This window comes from Lynx canadensis, chromosome C2, assembly GCF_007474595.2.
Source record: "Lynx canadensis isolate LIC74 chromosome C2, mLynCan4.pri.v2, whole genome shotgun sequence".
Lineage (NCBI taxonomy): Eukaryota > Metazoa > Chordata > Mammalia > Carnivora > Felidae > Lynx > Lynx canadensis.
The window spans coordinates 10,818,093-10,839,334 of NC_044311.2; the positions used below are offsets into that span (position 1 = coordinate 10,818,093).

General features: G+C 49.1%; 1 protein-coding gene and 1 long non-coding RNA gene across 2 annotated transcripts in view; one reads left to right on the forward strand and one right to left on the reverse strand.

Annotated features, from left to right (window-relative positions):
* Positions 1–424: 424 nt before the first annotated feature.
* GPD1L (glycerol-3-phosphate dehydrogenase 1 like) overlaps positions 425–21,242 on the reverse strand; it is a 57,720-nt gene continuing 36,902 nt past the window's right edge. The window contains exons 6-8 of the mRNA XM_030329252.1: positions 11,543–11,776; positions 11,136–11,242; positions 425–3,338 (exon numbers count right to left, since the gene is read on the reverse strand). Of these exons, the coding sequence (XP_030185112.1) occupies positions 3,242–3,338; positions 11,136–11,242; positions 11,543–11,776 (438 nt within the window). The 3' untranslated portion in view covers positions 425–3,241. The remainder of the gene's footprint in view (positions 3,339–11,135; positions 11,243–11,542; positions 11,777–21,242) is intronic.
* LOC115523318 lies at positions 11,772–12,498 on the forward strand. Its single transcript, XR_003971701.1, has 2 exons — positions 11,772–11,999; positions 12,126–12,498. It is a non-coding gene; the product is annotated as an uncharacterized LOC115523318 (long non-coding RNA).

Sequence of the window (21,242 nt, forward strand, 5' to 3'; positions counted from 1 at the left end):
GCCACCTTACTGCTCTAGCTGTCCGTCCCTAATTATTTCAGCCTCCTGGGGATTTCCCTTACATTCTAGTGAGATCAGCCCTGCGTATAAAAGGGACGCTGGTTATATATTCCTAGCTTTTGTAGGTATTTGAGGTGGTTGTGGTGGGGATTTCAAATTTATTAGTCCACTGCACGGCTAGAACTAGAAGGCCTCCACCCTACAATGATGATTATATAAAAATATCACCAAGCAATGGGAAGGAACAAAGGCAAATGGAAATAGATGTGTTTGAGGAGTGGGATTAGAGATGAGAACTTCATTTTAGAAATTACCCTTTTATTATTGTTAATGCAACACAATTCAGGAAAAAAAAAAAGAGCTGACCTAAATAAATAAAACTCTTAACTAAGCCAATTTTTTAAAAAAGGGCCAGCAGCACAGGTTAGGTCATTAAATGTTTATTAAATCAAGCTTTTAAATTATATCCACCTACAGTCTGTAAACAGATACAGTACGCACGTAAGTAAAAGGCTCTTGGATTAGAAGTGGTGGAAAAACGAAAGATCCCTTTGTACACGGGCGCCTCATCCCTCCGCGGGCCGATGCCATGGGGCCAGGTTTTAGTTACGAGCTGAATGATAAACCAGTTTAGCTGAACTCCACCTGCTAGGATGGATTTCAAGACAGATATTTGTTCCACATGATAGTAGGCTGGATTATAGCAAGGCAACAGTGTAGTTTTTACATTCACAGATTGGCTGAACAAATTAAGCTTTTCTTCTAGATGTCTCCCTCCCTATTACCATAATTAGTAAGAAACGAGAATTAAAATAAATGATGGACCACAGGTGGTTACAAAAATAGATAACTCGTAGAGTAATAAATATCTACAGTTAGCAGAGCACAAACTTATAAAATTTGTCTTTTTCCATAATGTGCAGAATATTGTAAGTATGTTCAAGAGGTACAGTCGGCAGACTTCAGATCAGTGAGAGAACATTCGTAAAGAAAAAAACCATCAAGTACAAAACCCAGATTAGGAAGCCGAATGCAGATGAGAAATACGTAAGACAAAATCCTAACTCCTCACATCTAATTATCCTACTTAATAGACACCACAATTAGCTTACAGCCCTTTACGTATCTTAAAAAGTAACTCTTTGTTACCTATGTACAAATTTTAAAAAAGAGTAATCATGAGACAAGCAATAATTGATTGACTTAACAGTGGCACTAAAATCAATAAAATTTGTAGATTTTGTGTGCTTTCATATACTTCTGTGTACAGGGATTTAAAATGCCCCCCAAAATGTTTTGGATTGAGTTTTTAAAATTCCCACAAAAATCTATCCTACGGTCATTTCAGGTATAGAAGGGAGAAAGCCCCAAACTGAAAGAAAAAAAAAAAAAAAAGTCAAAATCCTACAAAGTGACTGAAAATCCATGAATATGTAAGTGACATTCATATGTTCCCTTAACACTTACCAAGTGCTATGTAAGGTAACTATAATGCTATCCTGAAATCAGTCTCATTTGAGAAGATACAGTGATTCCCATTCTAATTCTAGAATTAAAAGCACTTATTTGACATAATGTGCGTTTCAGCGAGGTTGACATCTACCTGTTGTACTGACAGTGTCACCTTAAATAAAGCTTCATCCAAGAGTCACGGCAGGCCTGAACTGTAAAAGCTCGGGGCTAACACCATCACAGGTAGGTGGCTATTCATCCTAACTTTTGCAGGGAGTGAAGGGTATACTGGAGCTGTCCTCAGGTCACCCCAGCCTCGAACAGCGTTCCCTTGAAAACTCGGCAAGTTTCTTTGCCAAAAACACCTCCATAGTCTAGAATGTGTTCGAGACCTGCTGGGTTAGAGAAGTTCCGCTGACACACTGACATGCATTGTCCACCTTCAAGAGGGATGTGCACGGGCAGCTTTCCCCAAACACGCTTGACCTTGCCAGGGAACACCTGAACAACCCGCGATCCCAGGACGCTCCTTTCCCGTGGAGCATGGTTTGAGAAGTGCCGATCTGGGTAGGATTTCTCAAGTAGTGGTTCTCAAATTGTAGTGAGCATCAGAAACACATGGAAGGCAGACTGAAGCATAGATACCTTACCCCGCTTCAGTGCCTGGGGTGGGGCCTGGGAACCTGCATTTCTAAGAGGCTCCAAGTGAAGCTGATGGAATGAGGACCGCGCTTTGAGTGGCATGCATCTAGACAATGCCCCACGCAAATGTCAGCGGCAGAAAGCCCTGCTAGAATCTCAGCAAAGGCTGCACATGGCATCTGCCACAACCAATTAGCTGCAGGTCTTCCAGCCCGGTGATGCCCGAGGTCTGGGCACCTTGCTGGGGTGGGGGGGACGCTGGACTTGACTCCCAGCTCGGCCCCCACTCGCCAGGTGACCAGGGCACAGGACTGCAACTCAAAAGACGAATAACAGAAGCCCCCTCTCAGTGGATCTGTGAGGCTTAGAGGAAATGTTTGCACAAAGCTCTGCCTAACAAAAAGCATCAAACAAGGGTCATTAATCAGAAGAACGTGTCAGTCACAGCAGGAAAATCCCCGATGCATTTTCTGCCTTCCGCCACTGCTAAGCCTTTATGAAAGGAAGCACATTCTGGCAGCCAGTGAAGAGAAAAGGGGCTAAAAATGCAGAGAACTGCAGCAAGGGGGAGATACATTAAGTGGATCACCTCATTAGAAGTATCTAATCATCAAAAGAAAATCAACCCACAATCGAAGTAGTTAACTATGCTGGCTTTGAGCTAGAGTTTGAGTTACAGTATGTTGATCTTTGAACACGCTCACTCCTCCATTCTACCATGTTAATGCTGGTTCGGTCTTAACATCAAGATGATGAGGGAAAAAAAAAAAATCCCTTCACTCAAATGCATATGGATACAATGTAAAAAAATTTAGCTGAGCTAGTTCCCATCTGCAAAGCTACCACGGTGGGAAATTTTCAAAAGTAATTTTTAAAAAGGACCTTTAATTTTGGTTCATAGAAACATCCACGGCATGAGAAATGAACACAGACACGTACGTTCACACGTGTCTAGGTGTTGCCCAACACATCTTAGCCGGCGAACTGCTTCTGGCAATTCAAACACCAACCGGTAAAAATTCATACACACACTCATGATGGGATTAGGGTCAAGCGAACGTCGTATTGCCAAGTCCCAGTTTCCATTTGAACGAAAAAGACTGATCAAGAAAGGCAGCACGGTCCCCAGCACACCGCACGAGCCACTTTATACGTGCTCTGGATGGCTCTGGAGACAAGACAACATCTCTTGCACGGGTTTGCCTTCGTAGCAGATCTGATACACGGCTGTAAACAACGGGAACCTGGTTGGGAAAAAAGAATGTGAAAAGACAAATTAGGCCATCTGGTTTACCCCCCTGAACAAAGTCGTCTTCCTCTCCTGCCTAACGGATCGCAGGCAGGCGTGCTTCTCTGGACAACACAGTGAACGCCTTCCACATCCGTTACTTGGTCGGCAGAGAGCCTCCGCACTGCGGCTCTCGTCGGTACGACCCAGACCACCCTCTGCCGACTTGTTTGGAATGCACGGTCTACAGAGGAGTCATGGTCATCCTCGCAAGGGCCATCTGTGGTCATTTACATGCAGCTCAGGCTCTTGGTCAAGTCTGGAGCGAGTCCAAGTTTCTGTCACTGTGTTAAAAGGCGGGAGAATAAATTTTAACTTGCAAGGAGGCACTGCTCTCCCTTCTCCAAAGGGGATCACCCAAGGACAGAGATGAGGCAGCCCACACGTTACCAGAAATAGTTCAGGCCTGGAACACTCCTGCAAAAATCAATGTGGGCACCCACAATTAGCAAAGCACTGATCTCAAGTTGGAAGCCGCGCTGTGAACACAAATATAAAGGAAGGTTTGAAATGGCCGAGGGTATAAAGGTTTGTGCTAATAAACCACTGTGAGAAAAGACAGCATTATCCCCAGGGTACAGCGGGCTCAGCAAGTATTTTTTAATTTATTTTATTTTTTTAATGTTTATTTTTTTATTTTTGAAAGAGAGAGCGAGAGAGGGAGAGATCCCAAGCAGGCTCCACACTGTCAGAGCACAGCCCAACGCAGGACTCAATCCCACAAACCAGGAGATCATGACCTGAGTCGAAATCAAGAGTCGGATGCTTAACTGACTGAGCCACCCAGGCATACCAGTATTTTTTTTTTAAGTTTATTTATTTAAATAATCTTTACACCCAACATGGGGCTTGAAGAGATCAACCCCGAGATCAAGAGTCACATGCTCTTCCAACTGAGCCAGCCAGGAGCCCCTCAGCAAGGATTTTTTTTAACGGCAGATATCACTAAGGAAGTAACAGTTAATTTCAATCAGGCTTGAAACAGTTAATTTCAATCACACACACACACACACACACACACACGCACACATGCTCACAGCCCAAAGTGAGTTTGACAGAATCAATAGAGTCTTAAAGGCCATTCTGAAAATGATCTAGCTGGAATCCTTTAATGACAACTTAATTTAAAAAGAGCAAACAGCTCTGATAGGTCATACGTCTATCACTGGAACAGAATGTTTTGTTATTTTTTTTGGAGTCAAATCTGACTCCATAGCCTATGAGCTCTAGGCAAGTTTCACAACCCCTCTCGCCCTGTTTGCAATGTAATATGGGGCCAGACCTGTTGTCTTATGTGACTTCTATTTAATGTGTACAGTGTGCATGGTGGGTATGCAGTAAGTGACAGCTTCTACACACAGTCACAAGATGGCCATCACGTCCTAGCAAGCTCCCAGAGGACAGAGCCCCAGTCTCTTTTGTTCACCTCTGCATCCTCAGTGCATGGTTGGTGGGGAGGGGCTACTCAGGTGCTCAGCGAGTGTTTATTGAATGGACTACTGCGAACGGGAGTTAGAGCCTGCAGACTTTTGCCCCTTTTTTCTTTCCATGGCTTAGTCTTCCCGTCCCTATGATGAGAAACTGTGCGTCCCCAAAGCACGGGGGCAGGTGACGAGTGGCCACCCAAAGCCATTCCCAACCCCCTTCTCTCTTTACCAACGTTGCCAATAGCCTAGTGCTCACTTTCCCAGCCTTTCCTTCTCCTAGAATTAGTCAATGAAGCAAGTTCTAGCGAGCAAGACACAACACGTCTGCGAAGGGCTTCTGGGGAAGGCACTCCTCTCCTCGAGAGGCACTGGAGGGAAACTCTGCTCCCCAGGACTGCATCTGCCCTGGGTCTCTGAGTGCAGCTGTGTGAATGTGTGAGGTATGGAACTGCTGCCGCCATCTTGAGCTTTTGAGGGAAAGCCAATGGAATCACTGAGATTCTAATCTTTTTTCATTTAAATCCAAGTTAGTTAACATATAGTGTAATAATGGTTTCAGGAGTAGAACCCAGTGACTCATCCCCTACCTATAACACCCACTGCTCATCCCAACAAGTGCCCTCCTGATGCTCATCACCCATCTAGCCCATCCTCCCACCCCCATCCACCCTCAGTGTGTTCTCTGTATTTAAGAGTCTCTTATGGTTTGTCTCCCTGTTTTTATCTTATTTTTTCCCTCCTTTCCCCTGTGTTCATCTGTTTACTGAGATTCTAATCTTAAAGCACTGTGCCAACACCAATAACGTCCACCTCCAAAATCCTTGTTCTATGAGAAAAATAGACCTATTGTTTGAGCATTTAAAAAAAATTTTTTATGCTTGAGAGAGAGAGAGAGAAAGTGTGTGTGTGTGTGTGTGTGTGTGTGTGTGTGTGTGTGTGAGCAGGGGAGGGGCAGGGAGAGAGGGAGACCAGAATCCCAAGAAGGCTCCAGGCTCTGAGTTCTCAGCACAGAGCCCGATGTGAGGCTCAAACTCATGGACCATGAGATCATGACCTGAACCAAAGACACCTAATCGCCTGTGCCACCCAGGTGCCCCATGTTCGAGGCGTTTTTAACTGGGCATTGCTCTTGCAGCCAAAAGTACCCCTGAGTTTCACAACCAGCACCTTCCAAAATGGATTATGTAGATGGGATGCTAACAAGATATATGGAGTATGGGGGAAAGAATTTCTATGGACAAGTAACTTCTTTAATTCTCACAACCACCCTGTGAGGTGGATAATAACATTATCCCCATTTCATAGACAAGGAAACTGAGGCACAGTTTCTGACTCTGGAGCCAACATTCAACCCCTCGGCCATACTGACCGTCTAAATGCTATTTTCTATATATAACATAAAACGCTACAAGGCCAATTAGATCCATTTGGGGAACTCTCTAAATGAGGTTAGAGGTGAAAGGAGGGCAAAAGACAATATTTCACAGAAAAATATCGACATAAGCCGATCAATCAGCCATCCCACTAATGGATACTGAGGGCTTACAAAGCGTCAGGCTTCAGCCAGGTGCAGGCTGTAAGGTGTTATAAATCAGGCCCCGGGGCGCCTGGCTGGCTCCCGATCTCAGGGTCATTGAGCTCAAACCCCACACTGGGTGTAGAGATCACTTAAATAAATAAAACTTAAAATTAAGAAAAAAAAAAAAAAAGATGCCTAGGTGGCTGGTCGGTTAAGTGTCTAACTTCGGCTCAGGTCATGATCTCACGGTTCGCAATGTTGAGCCCCTCATCGGGCTCTCTGCTGTCAGCATGGAGCCTGCATCAGATCCTCTGTTCCTTTCTCTCTCTGCCCCTGCCCCACTTGTATTCTCTCTCTCTCAAAAATAAATAAAACATTAAAAAAAAAATAAATAAATAAATAAGGCCCCAGCCATCAAGGAGCTTACAACACTGTTCTGGCCTGAATTGTGCTTACAGTCCCCAAGTTCATCCAACGAAGCCCCAGTCCCCAGTACCTATATTTGGAGAGAGGGCCCATGAGAAGGTAATTAAGGGGTTCATAAGTGTGGGCCCTAAACCAGTATGGCTGGTGTCCTTACGAAAAAAGGAGATTAGGACTCACACATGGACAGAGGGAAGACCATGTGAAGACACAGGGGGAAGATGGCCATTTACAAGCCAAGAAGAGAGGCCTCCGAGGAAGGCACCTGCAGACACCTTGATCTTAAACCTCCAGAACTGTGAGAAAACAAATTTCTGCAGCGCAAGCCTCACGGTCTGTGGGATTTTGTAACGGCAGCCCTCACAAACGAATACAAACATGTTACACTCACACATGCTCACAAAGATGCACGCACAGGAAATTTAATAAAGCCAAGCTGACAGCAGAAGAAAAACCCAGACAACTTTACTCTGTATCCAGGGGAGACTGGTTAAATAAACCGTGGTTTTCCCACACAGTGGGATGTTCTGCAGCCATTAAATGAGATGTATAGGTGTGGATGGGGCACGATCTTCAAATCATATCCTAACGTGAAGAAAAGCAAGGGACAGAGCCGAACGAGGAGCACAGCACCCATTACAGAAACGGAAGCAGATACTAAAAACTCAGAGAGTGCCTGCGGCTAAGGTGGGGATCAAGAGCCACTTTTCACTGTGTGCCTTGTTCCAGAATTTGGCTTTAAGTTTTATTTGAAAGAGAGAGAGAGAGAGAGAGAGAGAGCGAGCCTGCAGGGGAGGTGCAGAGGGAGAGGGAGAGAATTCTAAGCTGGCTCCAGGCTCAGTGCAGAGTTCAATCCCACAACCCTGGGATCATGACCTGAGCTGAAATTAAGAGTCAGATGCTGTATTATGCACAGTGAAATAAGCCAGTCAGAGAAGGACAGATACCATGTGTTTTCACTCATATGTGGATCTTGAGAAAGTGAACAGAAGACCATGGGGGAAGGGAAAAAAATAGTTACCAACAGAGAGGGAGGGAGGCAAGTCATAGGAGACTCTTAAATACAGAGAACAAACTCAGGGTGGACAGGGGGTGGGGGAGAGGGGAAAGTGGGTGAAGGGCATTGAGGAGGGCACTTGTTGGGATGAGCGCTGGGTGCTGCATGTAAGCGATGAACTACGGGAATCTACCCCAAAAACCAAGAGCACACTTTACATACTGTATGTTGGCCAATTTGTGAATTATATTAAAAAAAAAAAAAAAGAATTAAATCCAATGAAATAAAAAAAATAATAAAACGAGAAAAAAAAAAAGAGTCAGATGCTTGGGGAGCCTGGGTGACTCAGTAAGTGTCCGACTCTTGGTTTCCACTCAGGTCATGACCTCACGGGGTCAGGCCCTGCATCCTTCCGTGCTGAGAGCGGGGAGCCTGCTTGGGATTCTGTCTCTCCCTCTCTCTCCGGCCCTCCCTGACTTGTGTGTGCACATTCTCTCTCTCCCTCTCTAAATACGTTTTTTTTTAAAAGCATCAAATTTCTTTTTTTTAGCAAGAGCATGTGCTCCCTGCCCCCCCTCCAAATCTGAAGAAAGAAAGTGAAACTGTACATTTATGTAATAAGCCCACAGCACATGAGCAGAGGTACGGTCTACACCTGGGGCCCGCAAGCCACAGCCTGAGAAGCCACTCTGCTCTGTGGCCTGTTTTGTACTGCCCGCAAGCTAAGTACGATTCTTACATGTTTCAAAGGCCGTAAAAGGAAAAAAAAAAGGATATATGACAGAGAGCTATATGTAAGCTGCAAAGACTAAATATTTATTATGTGGTTCTTTCCACAAGTTTGCTGGCCGCCTGTGTAAACAATATGTTCAAAGCGGGGAAAGTTATTTGTGTCTGGAGGATATGGATGAAGGCTTCTCCGAGGACAGACCCGGGCCACCCCGAGGATGGTCAGGGCTGACGTGGACGTCGAGGAGGGCCGTCCAGGCAGACCAGACAGCAGGAGGACAGACGCACACAGAAGTCCGAGAAGGAGGTGTCTGGGGCAAAGGGAGGTCTGCTTCAAGTGAAAAAGGGGTCGTAGGGGTTAACAGGACGGTTAGAAAGTACAGCTGGAACACGACTGAGAGGCCGCCCCAGATGCCAGCCTAAAGGACTCGCTCTGGATGTGCAGGAAGCTTGTGAATGTGAACACTCCAGGGAGAAGGCACCGTGCCAATCACAGGTCCACCAGTTCCATTCGGTGGATAATGAAAATTGGGGCACAGGACAGATAAAAATATGACCTACCCAGGACCACCTGGCTCGTAAGCCACAAGGGGGCCTTCAATGCTGCCCTCCGGCTCACTGCTGTTTCTGTAGCCACGGAGAAGAGAAGGGAGAGGAGAAGGAAAGGGAGGAAGACCCGGGTAGTGATGGCTGGGATGAAAAAGGGAAAAAATCAAGGTAAGAGGTGATGTCGAGGGCAGAGAGCGGAAGGGAGGCTCGGCCTGAGCGGCTCTGGGAGGCGGTGTAGGGGAAGGGAGGGCCCCACAGGATCTGCACTGCGGCCTGGGGGGAGCGTGCTGTGCCCTAGAACCCGGCAGCGACCTCATTAAGCCCAGGCTCAGGCCTGTTCAGTTTCTAATCAGAAGAACGAAAATGGGACAGGACAGAGGAGGGGCATCCGCTCAGAGGTGAGTGTCGCCTGCTTGATTACACCTGCTTTTTCAAACAGGCAGGTACTGATCCCAGAATGCCAGTTCCATTCCGCGGCCTCCCCGAGTTCCACGATGACGACGTAACCCCGGCCAACTCGTCCAATGATAGGATCCTATCGAATACACCCCATGGTAGCACACAGATGCCACTTTAAAACCGTGACTGGGAGATAATCATCATCCGCCAACAGCCAAGTATTTTCCTAAGACTTAAAAAAATTCCTGATAAATACTTAACGGTCATCAAAGTGGGCCCGCCACAAACACACTACTGTGTGCAGTTAAGTACGTAAGGAAAACCGGGGCACATCAGAGGAGGGATCTTCCTTTTAGTCGCGATTTAAAGGTAATTCTCCACCTCCGGAGGCCTGTTTGTGACTTCCATCTCTGCCGGGCCGCTCTGAAAAGCCATTTCAGAGAACTAAAATGCAAATTAAAGAAGGAAGACCAATGCCCTGCCCTCCTTCATTTCCACTTGTTCGTGGGGAGCGCGAAGGCTGCTCAGTTTGTACTGGTCCAGAGAGGACAGCTGGGCGTAGGGGAGGGAACGGTGTGTGGTCGGGAACAGCAGATATCCGGACTGGATGGAGAGGATGAAGGAAACACACCAGCACGCACGTCCGTAACCACCACCGGCTCAGCGAGAAGCGTGTGCTCCAGATTGGCCACAACTGGTAGCTTCTCCACCGGCCCCCTCCTCCCGGCCCCCTCCTCTTCCGGGCGACCAGGCCTCCCCCCTCCCTCCCGAAGAGTTCAGGATACACAGAATATGCGCATACATACGTCCATGTGTGCATTTATTAGATGGTGTCTAATATCAGCTGGCATCCTGGTTAGGGATGAAGGTTCAGCCAACCAGCAAGATAAAGGGCTGTGTGGCAGGTAGGCCACAGGGCGGCCACGGAGAGGGTGGCAGCTTTTGTGGTGCTATAGGGTTTACTCCCTCGATCGAGCGGCAAACGGAGCCGGCCCAAGCCCACCTTGAATAGTTTCGCAGCTTGGAAGGGTCACAGAGGACCCAGCGACTGCAAAGCTGCTCACTAGACCTTAACACAGGGCCCTTCTAGGGGTAGAATTCCGGAGTAACCTCCACTTTCTTCTCTTCTCAATTGTTTGACATTTTATTAACAACACTGTATCTTTTTTTTTTTTTTTTAATCTTATTTATTCATTCTGAGAGAGAGAGGGAGGAAGAGCAGAGAGAGAGGAGAATCCCAAGCAGGCTCTACACTGTGAGCACAGAGCCCAACGCGGGGCTCAGACTCACAGACCCGTAAGATCATGACCTGAGCCAACATCAAGAGCCAGATGCTCAATGGACTGAGCCCCCCCCCCCAGGCGCCCCTCAAGACTACATCTGTTTATAACCTTTTCTTTTTAATTTAAAACCTAGGACACGGGGCTCTTGGCAAACATCCTGCAGGAAAAAGCAGAACCTCAAACTTCATGTTTTGTAACGAGCTTCACGGAATTGAGTTCTGCTCCCTGAGGTGGGGCCCGGGTCCGTGTCAGCGCTCCTTTCCAGGGCAGGAAGAAGTTCGCGTCACGCTAAGGACGGAACTAATCCAGGGGGGTTCTGCACGCACCTGTCAAGCAGCTGTGCCCGTGCGCACCGGCCGGGCTGGCGGTCAGGAGGGAAGCAGGGGGTAGCCCCCCTCTGGTCGCAGGGACATTGCGGGGTACTTACTTGTCGATCAGCCCCTTCTGTTTCAGGATCCGGTACACTTCAGCAGAAGTCTGAGGTCCCTGGAGCTTCTGTCCATTCAGCATGTCTTTCTCCAACTCTTCAATGGTCTTAAAAACAAGGATGCAAACGCTATGGTAAAGACTAGAGAATCCCTTCTTTCAAGAGGTGAGCTGGGGAAGGGAGCTGCGATCCCCCCCCCTACGAGCCAAGGAAAGAGAGACCTACAAGCTACAGGGCTAAGGCCTCAGTACTCTTAAGGGAAAGGAGACAGGCATGGGCAGGACACGCCCAGCAAACGACAAATGCTGGGCTCTATCCCCGCTGCACTGTGGCTCGCCCCGGCCCAAGAGTCTCAAGTGAGGGAGGAGGGGTGGGCGAGGGCAGGGCGAGGGCAGGCCAGGGGCTACCTTCCCGGTTCTGGCAAATGCCTCGGCCACCCTGCGGTTCCGGCCTCCGTAGCAGGTGGTGATCAGGTCGGCCACGCCGCAGCTCTCCAGGAAGGTGGCCGTGGACACCTGGCCCTTGCAGAAGATCTTGGCGAAAGCGATCATCTCCATGAGCCCCAGGCGGATGACGGCAGCTTTGGTGTTGTCTCCGCTGTGGAGGCCATCGCAGAACCCGGCGCCCACGGCTACGATGTTCTGGAAGGAATCAGGGAAGCCCAGGCATGCCCGTCACACACCCGCCGCAGACAAGAGGGCTGGGAAGGTGGGGGCAGAGGCGGAGGCAGGGACCCCCGGCCCGCGGTCGGAACGCTCCGCCCCAGCGTCCCCAGCGTCGGCTCCTGTGCCCTGACTGTCAAAGACGAAAGGAGGGACCAGCCTTCTGTGCTCCCGTTCGTAGGACCAAGAGCCCGGGTCTGGGGTTAGTAGGAGACAGCAGCTGAGGAACATCGGCCAGAGAGCTAGAACGGTTGCTCCTAGTCTCTGGCTAAACATTGTTTGCACAAACTGACTTTCTGTCTTTTTTGTTTCCAAATGCTTTATTCAGCTTGAACGGTCATACGGGAAGGTATGCAGGTCACGAGCACACGGCTCGATGATATGCTCCCAAACCAAACACCGCCCTGTAACCGGAACCCTGATCCAGAAACAGAACGGAACCAGTGCCCCAGAATGCCACCCTCACACCCTCTTCCAGTCGGCACCCCCAAAAGGTAGCCAGTCTCCTGGCTTCTACCAGCATAGATTTGCTTTACCTGTCTTGAAATTGTATGTGAAAAGAGGCGCACAGTATGTAACCGTTTGTGTCTTTGTCTCAGTTGGACATCATGTTTGTGAGATTTAGCTGTATTTTTACCTACAGCACACTGATTTTCATTGCTGTTCTGCACTCCACCGTGTGAATACAGTGCAGTTTGTTTTAAATTTTTTTAAATGTTTATTCATTTTTGAGAGACAGAGAGAGACAGAGCATGAGTAGGGGAGGGGCAGGGAGAGAGGGAGACACAGAATCCGAAGCAGGCTCCAGGCTCCGAGCCGTCAGCACACAGCCCGACGCGGGGCTCGAACTCACGGACGGCGAGATCATGACCTGAGCCGAAGTCAGATGCTTAACCGACTGAGCCACCCTTGGCACTGGGGTAGTTCCCAGTTTGGGGCCACGGCAAATGGTGCTGCTGTGGCCACGCTGGCCCATATCCCTTGGTGACCACAAGCGGGCATTTCGGTTGGGTGTGTACCCAGCAGTGGAGTTGCTGGGTCCGTAGGTCTACGTATGTGCCGGTCAAGTTTCAGCCTTTTGCCTCATGCAATTATCCCTATGCAAGCACTCGTGGGGCCCCCGCTCTTGCATGAACTCGCCACACACAAGGCAGATGAGACACAGACCTGCCTCTCCAGAAGCGGATAATCTGTTGAGGGGTCAGCAAATGAAGGGCCATCTGCATGTTTGGGTAAATAATGTCGTACTGGAAGCCAGGCACCCTGCTTATTTGTGTACCATCTGTGGTTGCCCTGGTGCTGTTAACAACAGATTTGAGTAGTTGCGACACAGACCATAGGGGCCACAAAGCCCACAACATTTCCTGTGTGGCCCTTACAGAAAAAGTTTGCCTACCTCTGGCCTAATGGGACAACAAAACGTGTGACGATAATTATAACCTGGGCAGAAAGTGATGTTCTGCAAGAGGTACCGAAAATCTGATTTTCCTTTCAACCCATGTGTATTAAGCATGCCGTGTGGGGGCGGGCCCTGGTGGCAGAGGACGTGGGGGCTGAGGGCGCCCCCCAGGGAGGAGCTGCAAAGACAGAATGCGGCCCAAAGCTTGTCCTCAAAGAGTTGACGATAGGGGCGCTGGCTGGCTCAGTCAGTTAAGCGTCCGACTTTGGCTCAGGTCATGATCTCGCGGTTCATCAGATCGAGCCCCTCATTGGGGTCTGTGCTGGCAGCACAGAGCCTGCTTCGGATCCTCTGTCCCCGTCTCTCTCTCAAAAATAAATAAACATTTTTTTAAAAAAGTTGACACAGGGCGCTTGGGTGGCTCAGTCCGTTAAGCGACTGACTTCAGCTTGGGTCATGATCTCACAGCCCATGAATTCGAGCCCCATGTCAGACTCTGTGCTGACAGCTCAGAGCCTGGAACCTGCTTCAGATTCTGTGTCTCCCTCTCTCTGCCCCTCCCCTGCTCGCTCGCTCTCTCTCTCTCTCCCTCTCTCTCAAAAATAAACAATAAAAAAAATGTTATAAAAAGATCAGAGACCCGACATGAACACGTGCAGGTTTTAGATGAATTCGCACTTTCTGCGTTCTCGATAGTCTCCCGGGGGGTTATGAGCTGTTCGGACAGAGCAACCAAGCAGCCTCCAGGGGGGTCAGTCTCGCCCTACAGAGGCCCGACTCCATTTAGACCCTGCTTCCTACAGCTGCAGGTAGAGCTGACGAGGATTCGGGTCTTCTGCAGAGCGCTTAGGTTTCCAAAAGCTACCGACTTCTGTCCGGACCCTGCAAAAGCCTCCCAACCCCTTCCGGCCACACAGGCAATGTGAACTGCAGGCTTCGTGAGGCCCCGACGGCGGCCATGTCTCCCCAAGCACCCACTGTGTGCGCTCACTGACGCAGGAAGTGGGCGGTTCCTAGCGTGGCACACTCTAGGGTCTGGCAGCATCCGGAAGAGAGGAGGGGACAGGCAGTGTGAGAGGAGCCCTGAGGTGCGGAGGGGCAAAACAACACCCTGACCCTTTACGTGGGGCGCTGTGCAAAGATGAGCCGGGGATGGTAAGAACACGCAGGGCTGGGTCCAGACAGACCCAGACACCCCTCCTGGCAGAGAAGCCGGACTAAGCAAGCCATGGGGAGGCACCAAAAGCACACGCATAGATATCCAGATGGTCTCTGGTTCTGACTCTGCTGTGTGACCTTGGGAAAATTACTCCACCTCTCTGAGCCTTCTTGGCCTCAGTATTAAAATTCGGGGCTTAGAGAAGATCTTTCAAGGCCTTTCTAAGGTGGTGACATCCCTCCAGGAAAGCTGGTACAGCTGTGGCCTGCCCTGGGGCTGCAGATAAGTGGGACAGTGCTGAGGCAACAAAGAGACACCTGGGGACCTGTAGGAGGACTGACCACCAGGCCGTGAGGCCAACTGCCGGGTGAGCCTGCCAAATGGTTTTATTGAAGTTACCATGGCAACATGTCAAGGACCCAGATGGTTAGACTGTTAAAATGGCTCTCCGACGCTCCCGACTGTCTCCTGTGCCCCCTTTGCCATGATGGGACCCATTCTGGGGGTTACTTGACAGACCAACCACAATACGAGGCTATATATCAAAGGAGATAAAACAGCTTCCTTCCACCAGGGGGCTCCTAGACACAGAGGAGAGAGGGATTATTTACAAAGTGCCCCCCAGTGAGGCCCCTGTGCACACAGTCTCACCGGCACTCTCCGGAGAGCCCTCACACGTGTGTACCCAGCCCCCTGGCGGGCTCAGGGAGGTTCAGTCTTCCCAGGAAGACAGGCCCTTCGTCCGGCCCCTCAGGCCAACTCTCTTCGCTGGGCCTTACTGCTTCCAGGGTGTGGCTAATGTGGCCCGGCCACTCCCACCCCACCTAGGGTCAGAGACCTTCCTGAACCCTCTGCAGCCAGTCAGGTGTCAAAGGGGAGTGCCTCTCTGGCCTTCAGGAAGGCTTAGGAAGTAAACAGGGTAGGCTTAGGAGAAGAAAAGATTTATGGAAGGAAATAACAAAAACAACACTTAATCTTATCGACCCTCTAAGTGCTTCCTGTAGTATTAACTGGTTTAATCGTCACAACATTCCTACAAGGCGGGTCCCATTATCATGCAAAGAGGAGGTGAGGAAACCCACACACAGGGGAAGTAGTTCCCCCAAGGTCACACAGTGGGTACCTGCCCGACCAGGCAGCCTGGCCCCAGAGTTCTCTCCAGGGGGTAGATCACACTGGGCCGCTGGGGGTCAGTGAATGAAAGGCACAGAGGGGCCACCTCAGATTCAAGATAAGAACTTTCTAACAGGAAGAGCTGACGTCACTAAATCTAAAAGACGTGGAGGTAAAGGAGTGAGCCCTCGGTCACTGGAAGCATCCAAGCAGGAGCTGTACTGGATGAGCCCCGAGCTCCAGAGCAATGCTTCTGACCTTTCGTGTCACTGCTCCCAGAGAAAAAGCAAATGAGGGTGTCCAAGGCCTGGGACTGCAGCCGACCTCTTGGCCCTTCTGTGACCCCCTTCCCCGCAGGGCACACAGGTCAGGATCACCCCAGTTTCCCCCAGATGGCTGACCTCCCCACTTTAGAAGGTGGGGAAGGAGGAGCAGGAGACCACGGCAGGGTAAACTCCCTTCTAAGGGGACCCTGGGCGCCGATCCAGTTTAATCGCCTTATGATGGATCTTGAAACCCTCACTCTCTCCCCTCCACCGCTTATCACTGTCAAAAGAAAAATAAACACACTGAGCCAGTCAGATCGTGTTTGAATAGCATCCGAGCAGATGTCCTCTGAGATCACTCAGCTGTGAAAGTTATCATTATCCACTGTGCATTTAAATCTGCCTTAAACTATTCTGGAGCTAAAAATACCATGATTTTCAGAAGACAGGCGTGCGCGTAAGCCCTTCCCCATTTCCTGGGTTGTGGCAACGCTCAGAGGCAATCATTCGCCCTGAAGTTGCCATCTTTGCAATTCTGAGCCAGGGCGGGTTGGATGGGACTCGATTCCTTCCACTCCTAGCCTCCCACACAAAGAACATAAAAGTGGAGAAGCCGGCCAAGGCCGCCCGCAGGCTATGCAAACACGCTCCCCACCTAGGACGCAGGGCGCCGGTGAAACGCAGGCAGCGGTCACTGCTTCCTGTACCCCCAACACTCCACCCGATTCTGCCTGAGGCCAGGTACCGGAGCTTTGGGCCTAAGGGAGAACTCTGACTGCACAGTGTGGGCCTACCCCCAGCAAGGCTGGCAGGTTAGGCTCTGCGTAGGGCGGCCTGGCTGAGGTGTCAACCCTGCACGCACGTAGCCCACCAGGCTGGGCACCCCGATGAGACGCGGCCTTAGAAATTTCTGCAGTGATGTAAATGCCTTACATCTGCTCACCCCACCGGGTAGCCACGAGCCACTGGGACTCACCAAAGACTCGTGTGGGGCCGGAGTCTTTGAAACTGAACCGTTAATTTTTTTTTTTTAAGTTTTAACGAATTCGAATGTAAATGCAAGTGGCCACACGTGGCTAGCGGGACCCAGCAGTGGCCCCGGCACTAGGCACGAGGTGGTGCAGCACAGCATGGCTTATCACAGCCAAAGCCCTGGAAGAAACCTGCACGCCCAGCAGTAGGGCTGTGTCACGTGGCTGTGGCACAGGTTAGGGGTTTATCTCCCCACCTACTCTCCTCCTCCAGAGTCACAGCCTCCCTGACTTTGATGCAAATACGTGGCTAACCAGGGGACCCGACGTCCCTTGCAGCTAGGTGTAGTCACACGATGAGGTACTGCTCATTCACATGAAACCATTTGCCTCCTGCAGATGTGATGGCTAGAGCTCTGGTCACCTTGTTTGTTGTTGTTTTTTTTAATGTTTATTTATTTTGAGAGACAGAGAGAGAACGCAAGCCGAGGAGGGGCAGAGAGAGAGAGAGAGGGAGAGAACCCCAAGCAGGCTCCACGCTGTCAGCACAGAGAGCACAGAGCCTGACACGGCGCTGGATCCCACAAACCACTAGATGATGACCTGGGCCGAAACCAAGAGTTGGACGCTTAACTGACAGAACCACCCAGGCACCCCTCTGGTTACCATTTTAAAACATGAAGACGAGCTGGGGCGCCTGGGTGGCTCAGTGGGTTGAGCGTCCGACTTCGGCTCAGGTCATGATCTTGTGATTCGTGGGTTTGAGCCCCGTGTTGGGCTCTGGTGCTGACAGCTCGGATCCTGGAGCCTGCTTCAGACTCTGTCTCCCCCTTCCTCTCCATCCCACCCCTGCTTGTGCTCTGTCTCTGTCTTTCAAAAATGAATAAACATTAAAAAAAATTTTAAACAAAACAAAACACGAAGACAAGGGCCAATCCTTGTGAGCTGTTAGGAGCCTGGCTCCCTGAGGGTTGTGTGGAAAGGAGTTTTCCTTCGGATTGAGGATGTTTACATAAGAAAGAAATTTACTTCTATGGCGTTCAGCCGCTATTATTTTGGTTCTCTGCTAATGAAACCCAATCCTGATAAAGCATCTCTGACGCCACACACAGAAGAGTAGATAACTGTACAACTCCATTATAAAAGTTCTAGAAAACGTAAACAGTAGTGAACAAAAGCAGAACAGCCTGGCTGGGGTGGGGACTGAAAAGGGACACAGAGAATCCCTTGGGGATGATGGAAATGTTCCCTATCGTGATTTTCAGGGTTATGCACACACCTGTTAAAACCCACTGTCTTAGGAACTTAAATGGATGCAGTTTAATGTACATGAATTATGCTTAAATAAAGCTGATATTTAAGACAGAATATCCCCTTACTGGAGATTAATATAAGTCAGAGGTAAAGGACATTCTGAAGGCAGTAAAATGCACTGCTCTAATATGATTTTGCAGAAAACCGTTACATTTTCTTTTTGGTTTTATCCTTGTAGTGAGTTGTTTTCAATTTTTATTTTTGTAGCTCAAACGTCATGTTTTTGAGCACAAAAAAAGGACAGTGTACATTTCTTTGATTGCTAGTATAGAGATTACTAAAGATTGTTAATTTAACGTGAAAGAGGCAAACATGTGATACTATTTGAACAGTAAGACCCAGTTTTTGTTTTTAAAAGCAGCCCTACACCTACGAATGCTCACTAAAAAGACTGGCAGGGTATACAAAGCATCAACAGTGCATATCTCAGGATGCAGGGGCTATCGGTGATTTTTACTTTCTTTACATCCATCTGTTGTGTGAAACAGTGAACGTGCACTACTTTTATAATCAGGAAAAAAACAACAGACTATTAATGGATGTGGGGGAAAAAAAGGCAAGGGAAAAAATTAAATTTCCTGACAACCTACAGGCCACTGACAGGCCTTTGAGACAGGAAGAGTGACCTTCCTCGAGGAACTCAGCTGCCTGGATGTTGATACTTTGCTAAGGGCAAAAGGCAAATCTTAGCTTAACAACATCCCGACCTCCAGGATCCCACATCTCCTTTAACATATAAAAATGCCTTTGGAAACTTCCTTTATCTCTACCTCCCAAATCTATGTTAGCAATCATCCTCCAAGCATATGGCCCCTGATACACATCTAAAGGGTCTCACGACTAAAGTTTTAGTAGGCAGGAGTAAATGACATTTTCCTAACAACAGCTAGCCCCCATCAAGGTCCTGGAAACCTTGCTTCCAAAATTCCTTAGAGACTTTCCCTATCCCTAACCCCCTCCCAACTTGAAAGTAGACGGTCAGTCACCCCTCACAGCCCCAGTGCAGCTCTTTCTGCCCAGGGGTTCTGTTCCTGTGCTTTAGTGAAACCACCTTTTTGCACCGAAGATGTCTCAAGAATTCTCTCTTGACCGTTTGCTCTGAACCCCAACATTTCCACATCATCAATTACGCAATAAAAGAAACGTATGTCCATCTGTCCTTGCTTTGGTAGTCTCTGGCAAGGGAGGGATTCACTCTATTCAACTGGACACAAACCAGAAAAGTCAGGCTGTACATCGTAACCAAAGAACACCAAACTCAGATTCTTGGAACCCGCTTCCACACTCCGACTGTGCCAATATTCGCTACGTTTGAGTGATTTACTCTCTCTGGATCGCCATCTCCTTATCCGTGTGACCAAATGGTTAGCCTCAGTTACTGCCAAAGTGCCTGTTTCTCGGTTTTCAAAAATCCCAGCTCTGATGCAAGCCGACGGGAATGATGGTGACTGATCCTGTTTCAAAGGATAGCCAGAGGAAGCATGATGAATGGTCCTCAACCCCATCTGTCTCTGCCCCCCACGAACCACTCTCTGTCCTGGTAGCAGACACAGATCCGCTTACGGGCTTCCTGCCAACAAAAATGAAAAGCCAGTCTAAGCCCAGACACAAGACCAGCATGAGGTCCCATTAGCCGAAGCTTTTCCAGAGCCCTCAATCTAGAATCTTTCTTCTCCCCCCCTCCCCCCCCCAAACACCCTTTGTCCCGGGCAGGATCTCACAGCTTCTCCATCCACCACCAGAAACATCCAGTCGCTTAAAAACAATTTTGGAGCAACACAGGCTGGGGCTGAGCAATTAGGCGTTCACGAGGCCCCTGTTGTCAACTGGTCATTAGTTTAATGAAGGACTATTAAAAACACATAAAAATCTCAACCAACAAAAATAAACCAAGCAGCCAAAGCCAGGGTCTTCACTGTGTACCAGGGCCCGCCAGTCGCGGGAGGGATGCCCCACGCGGACATCCAGAAGTAGGGGCGTGTGCTGCCTGGGAGCCCCAGGCTTTAGCTGGCTTTCGTTCCTAAAATCCTCACGGTGTAAGGACCTGTGACCACACACACACACACGATATTAATTCTAGAAAGTGGTGTTAAATTCTGATGAGACAAAAAGGAGGTACGTTCGATCTAGAGAGAGGGCGGGAAGGCAGTCTTTGGTTTCTCGTCTCTTCAGTGTTCTTTCAGCCTTTGCCATTTTTACCTGCCGAAGGGAGGTGGATGAATGCCAGACTGCGTGACTTCCTTCCCGAGGTGCTCAAATTCCTGAAGAGCGGCTTTTGTTACAAAAGAAATGGCTCAAAACGGACTGGGGGGGGTATTCATTCACATTGAGGTCTTTTTTTTTTTTTTTTTTTTGAGAAGGCAGCTCTAGCAGCTGATTCCAGGGGGAGAAGGATCAGAAAGGCCAGCCAGCTCCTCACGGGCTGTTTCCCAGAGTCAGGCGAGAGAGGGACCCACGACCGAGACTTTTATAGGCAGAGCGGAACAAGTCAGGAGCCCCTGAGGAAACCCTTCCCTTTACCCTCCCAGGCCACTGGCCAGTGGAAGCTGCTTATGTAATTGGACCATTTCCCTTTCCGGACAAAGATAAAACCATGCTTGGGGCGCCTGGGTGGCTCAGTCGGTTACGCATCCAACTCTGGCTCAGGGCATGATCTCACGGTTCGTGGGTTCGTGGGTTCGAGCCCCGCGTCGGGCTCTGTGCTGACAGCTCAGAGCCTGGAGCCTGCTTGGGATTCTGTGTCTCCCTCTCTCTCTCCTCCTTCCCCCGCTCATGCTCTGTGTCTCTTTCTCTCTTAAAAATAAATAAACATTTAAAAAAAAAATCTTTTTAAACCATTCTTGGAAAAACCTTTGTCAGCAGCAGACTATTTTTCCATTAAAAAGAACAACCAACCAAACTATCAAAGCAACCGAGTAGCATAATTCAGAGGCAAGAAGTCCCTTTCCGGCTCAAGACAACATAGGAGAGAAATACATGAATTAATGGAATGCTTTGGTCTCTGGTAAAATTCTACAATCAAGAGACTTTCCACGCTTTTTAAATATTAATGCTGCCAGTTTCCCAAAGAATAAAACACCACACTTGCCCCAGGTTTCCAAGTAAAAGCAAACCCCAGTGGGAGAGGAACTTCCCACCACCCAGGAAAGGCTGGGGCAAAGCCGGAAGTGAAACACAAGGCTCTCAATTCACTATTCTTCGCTGAAACGCAGGCATGAACACA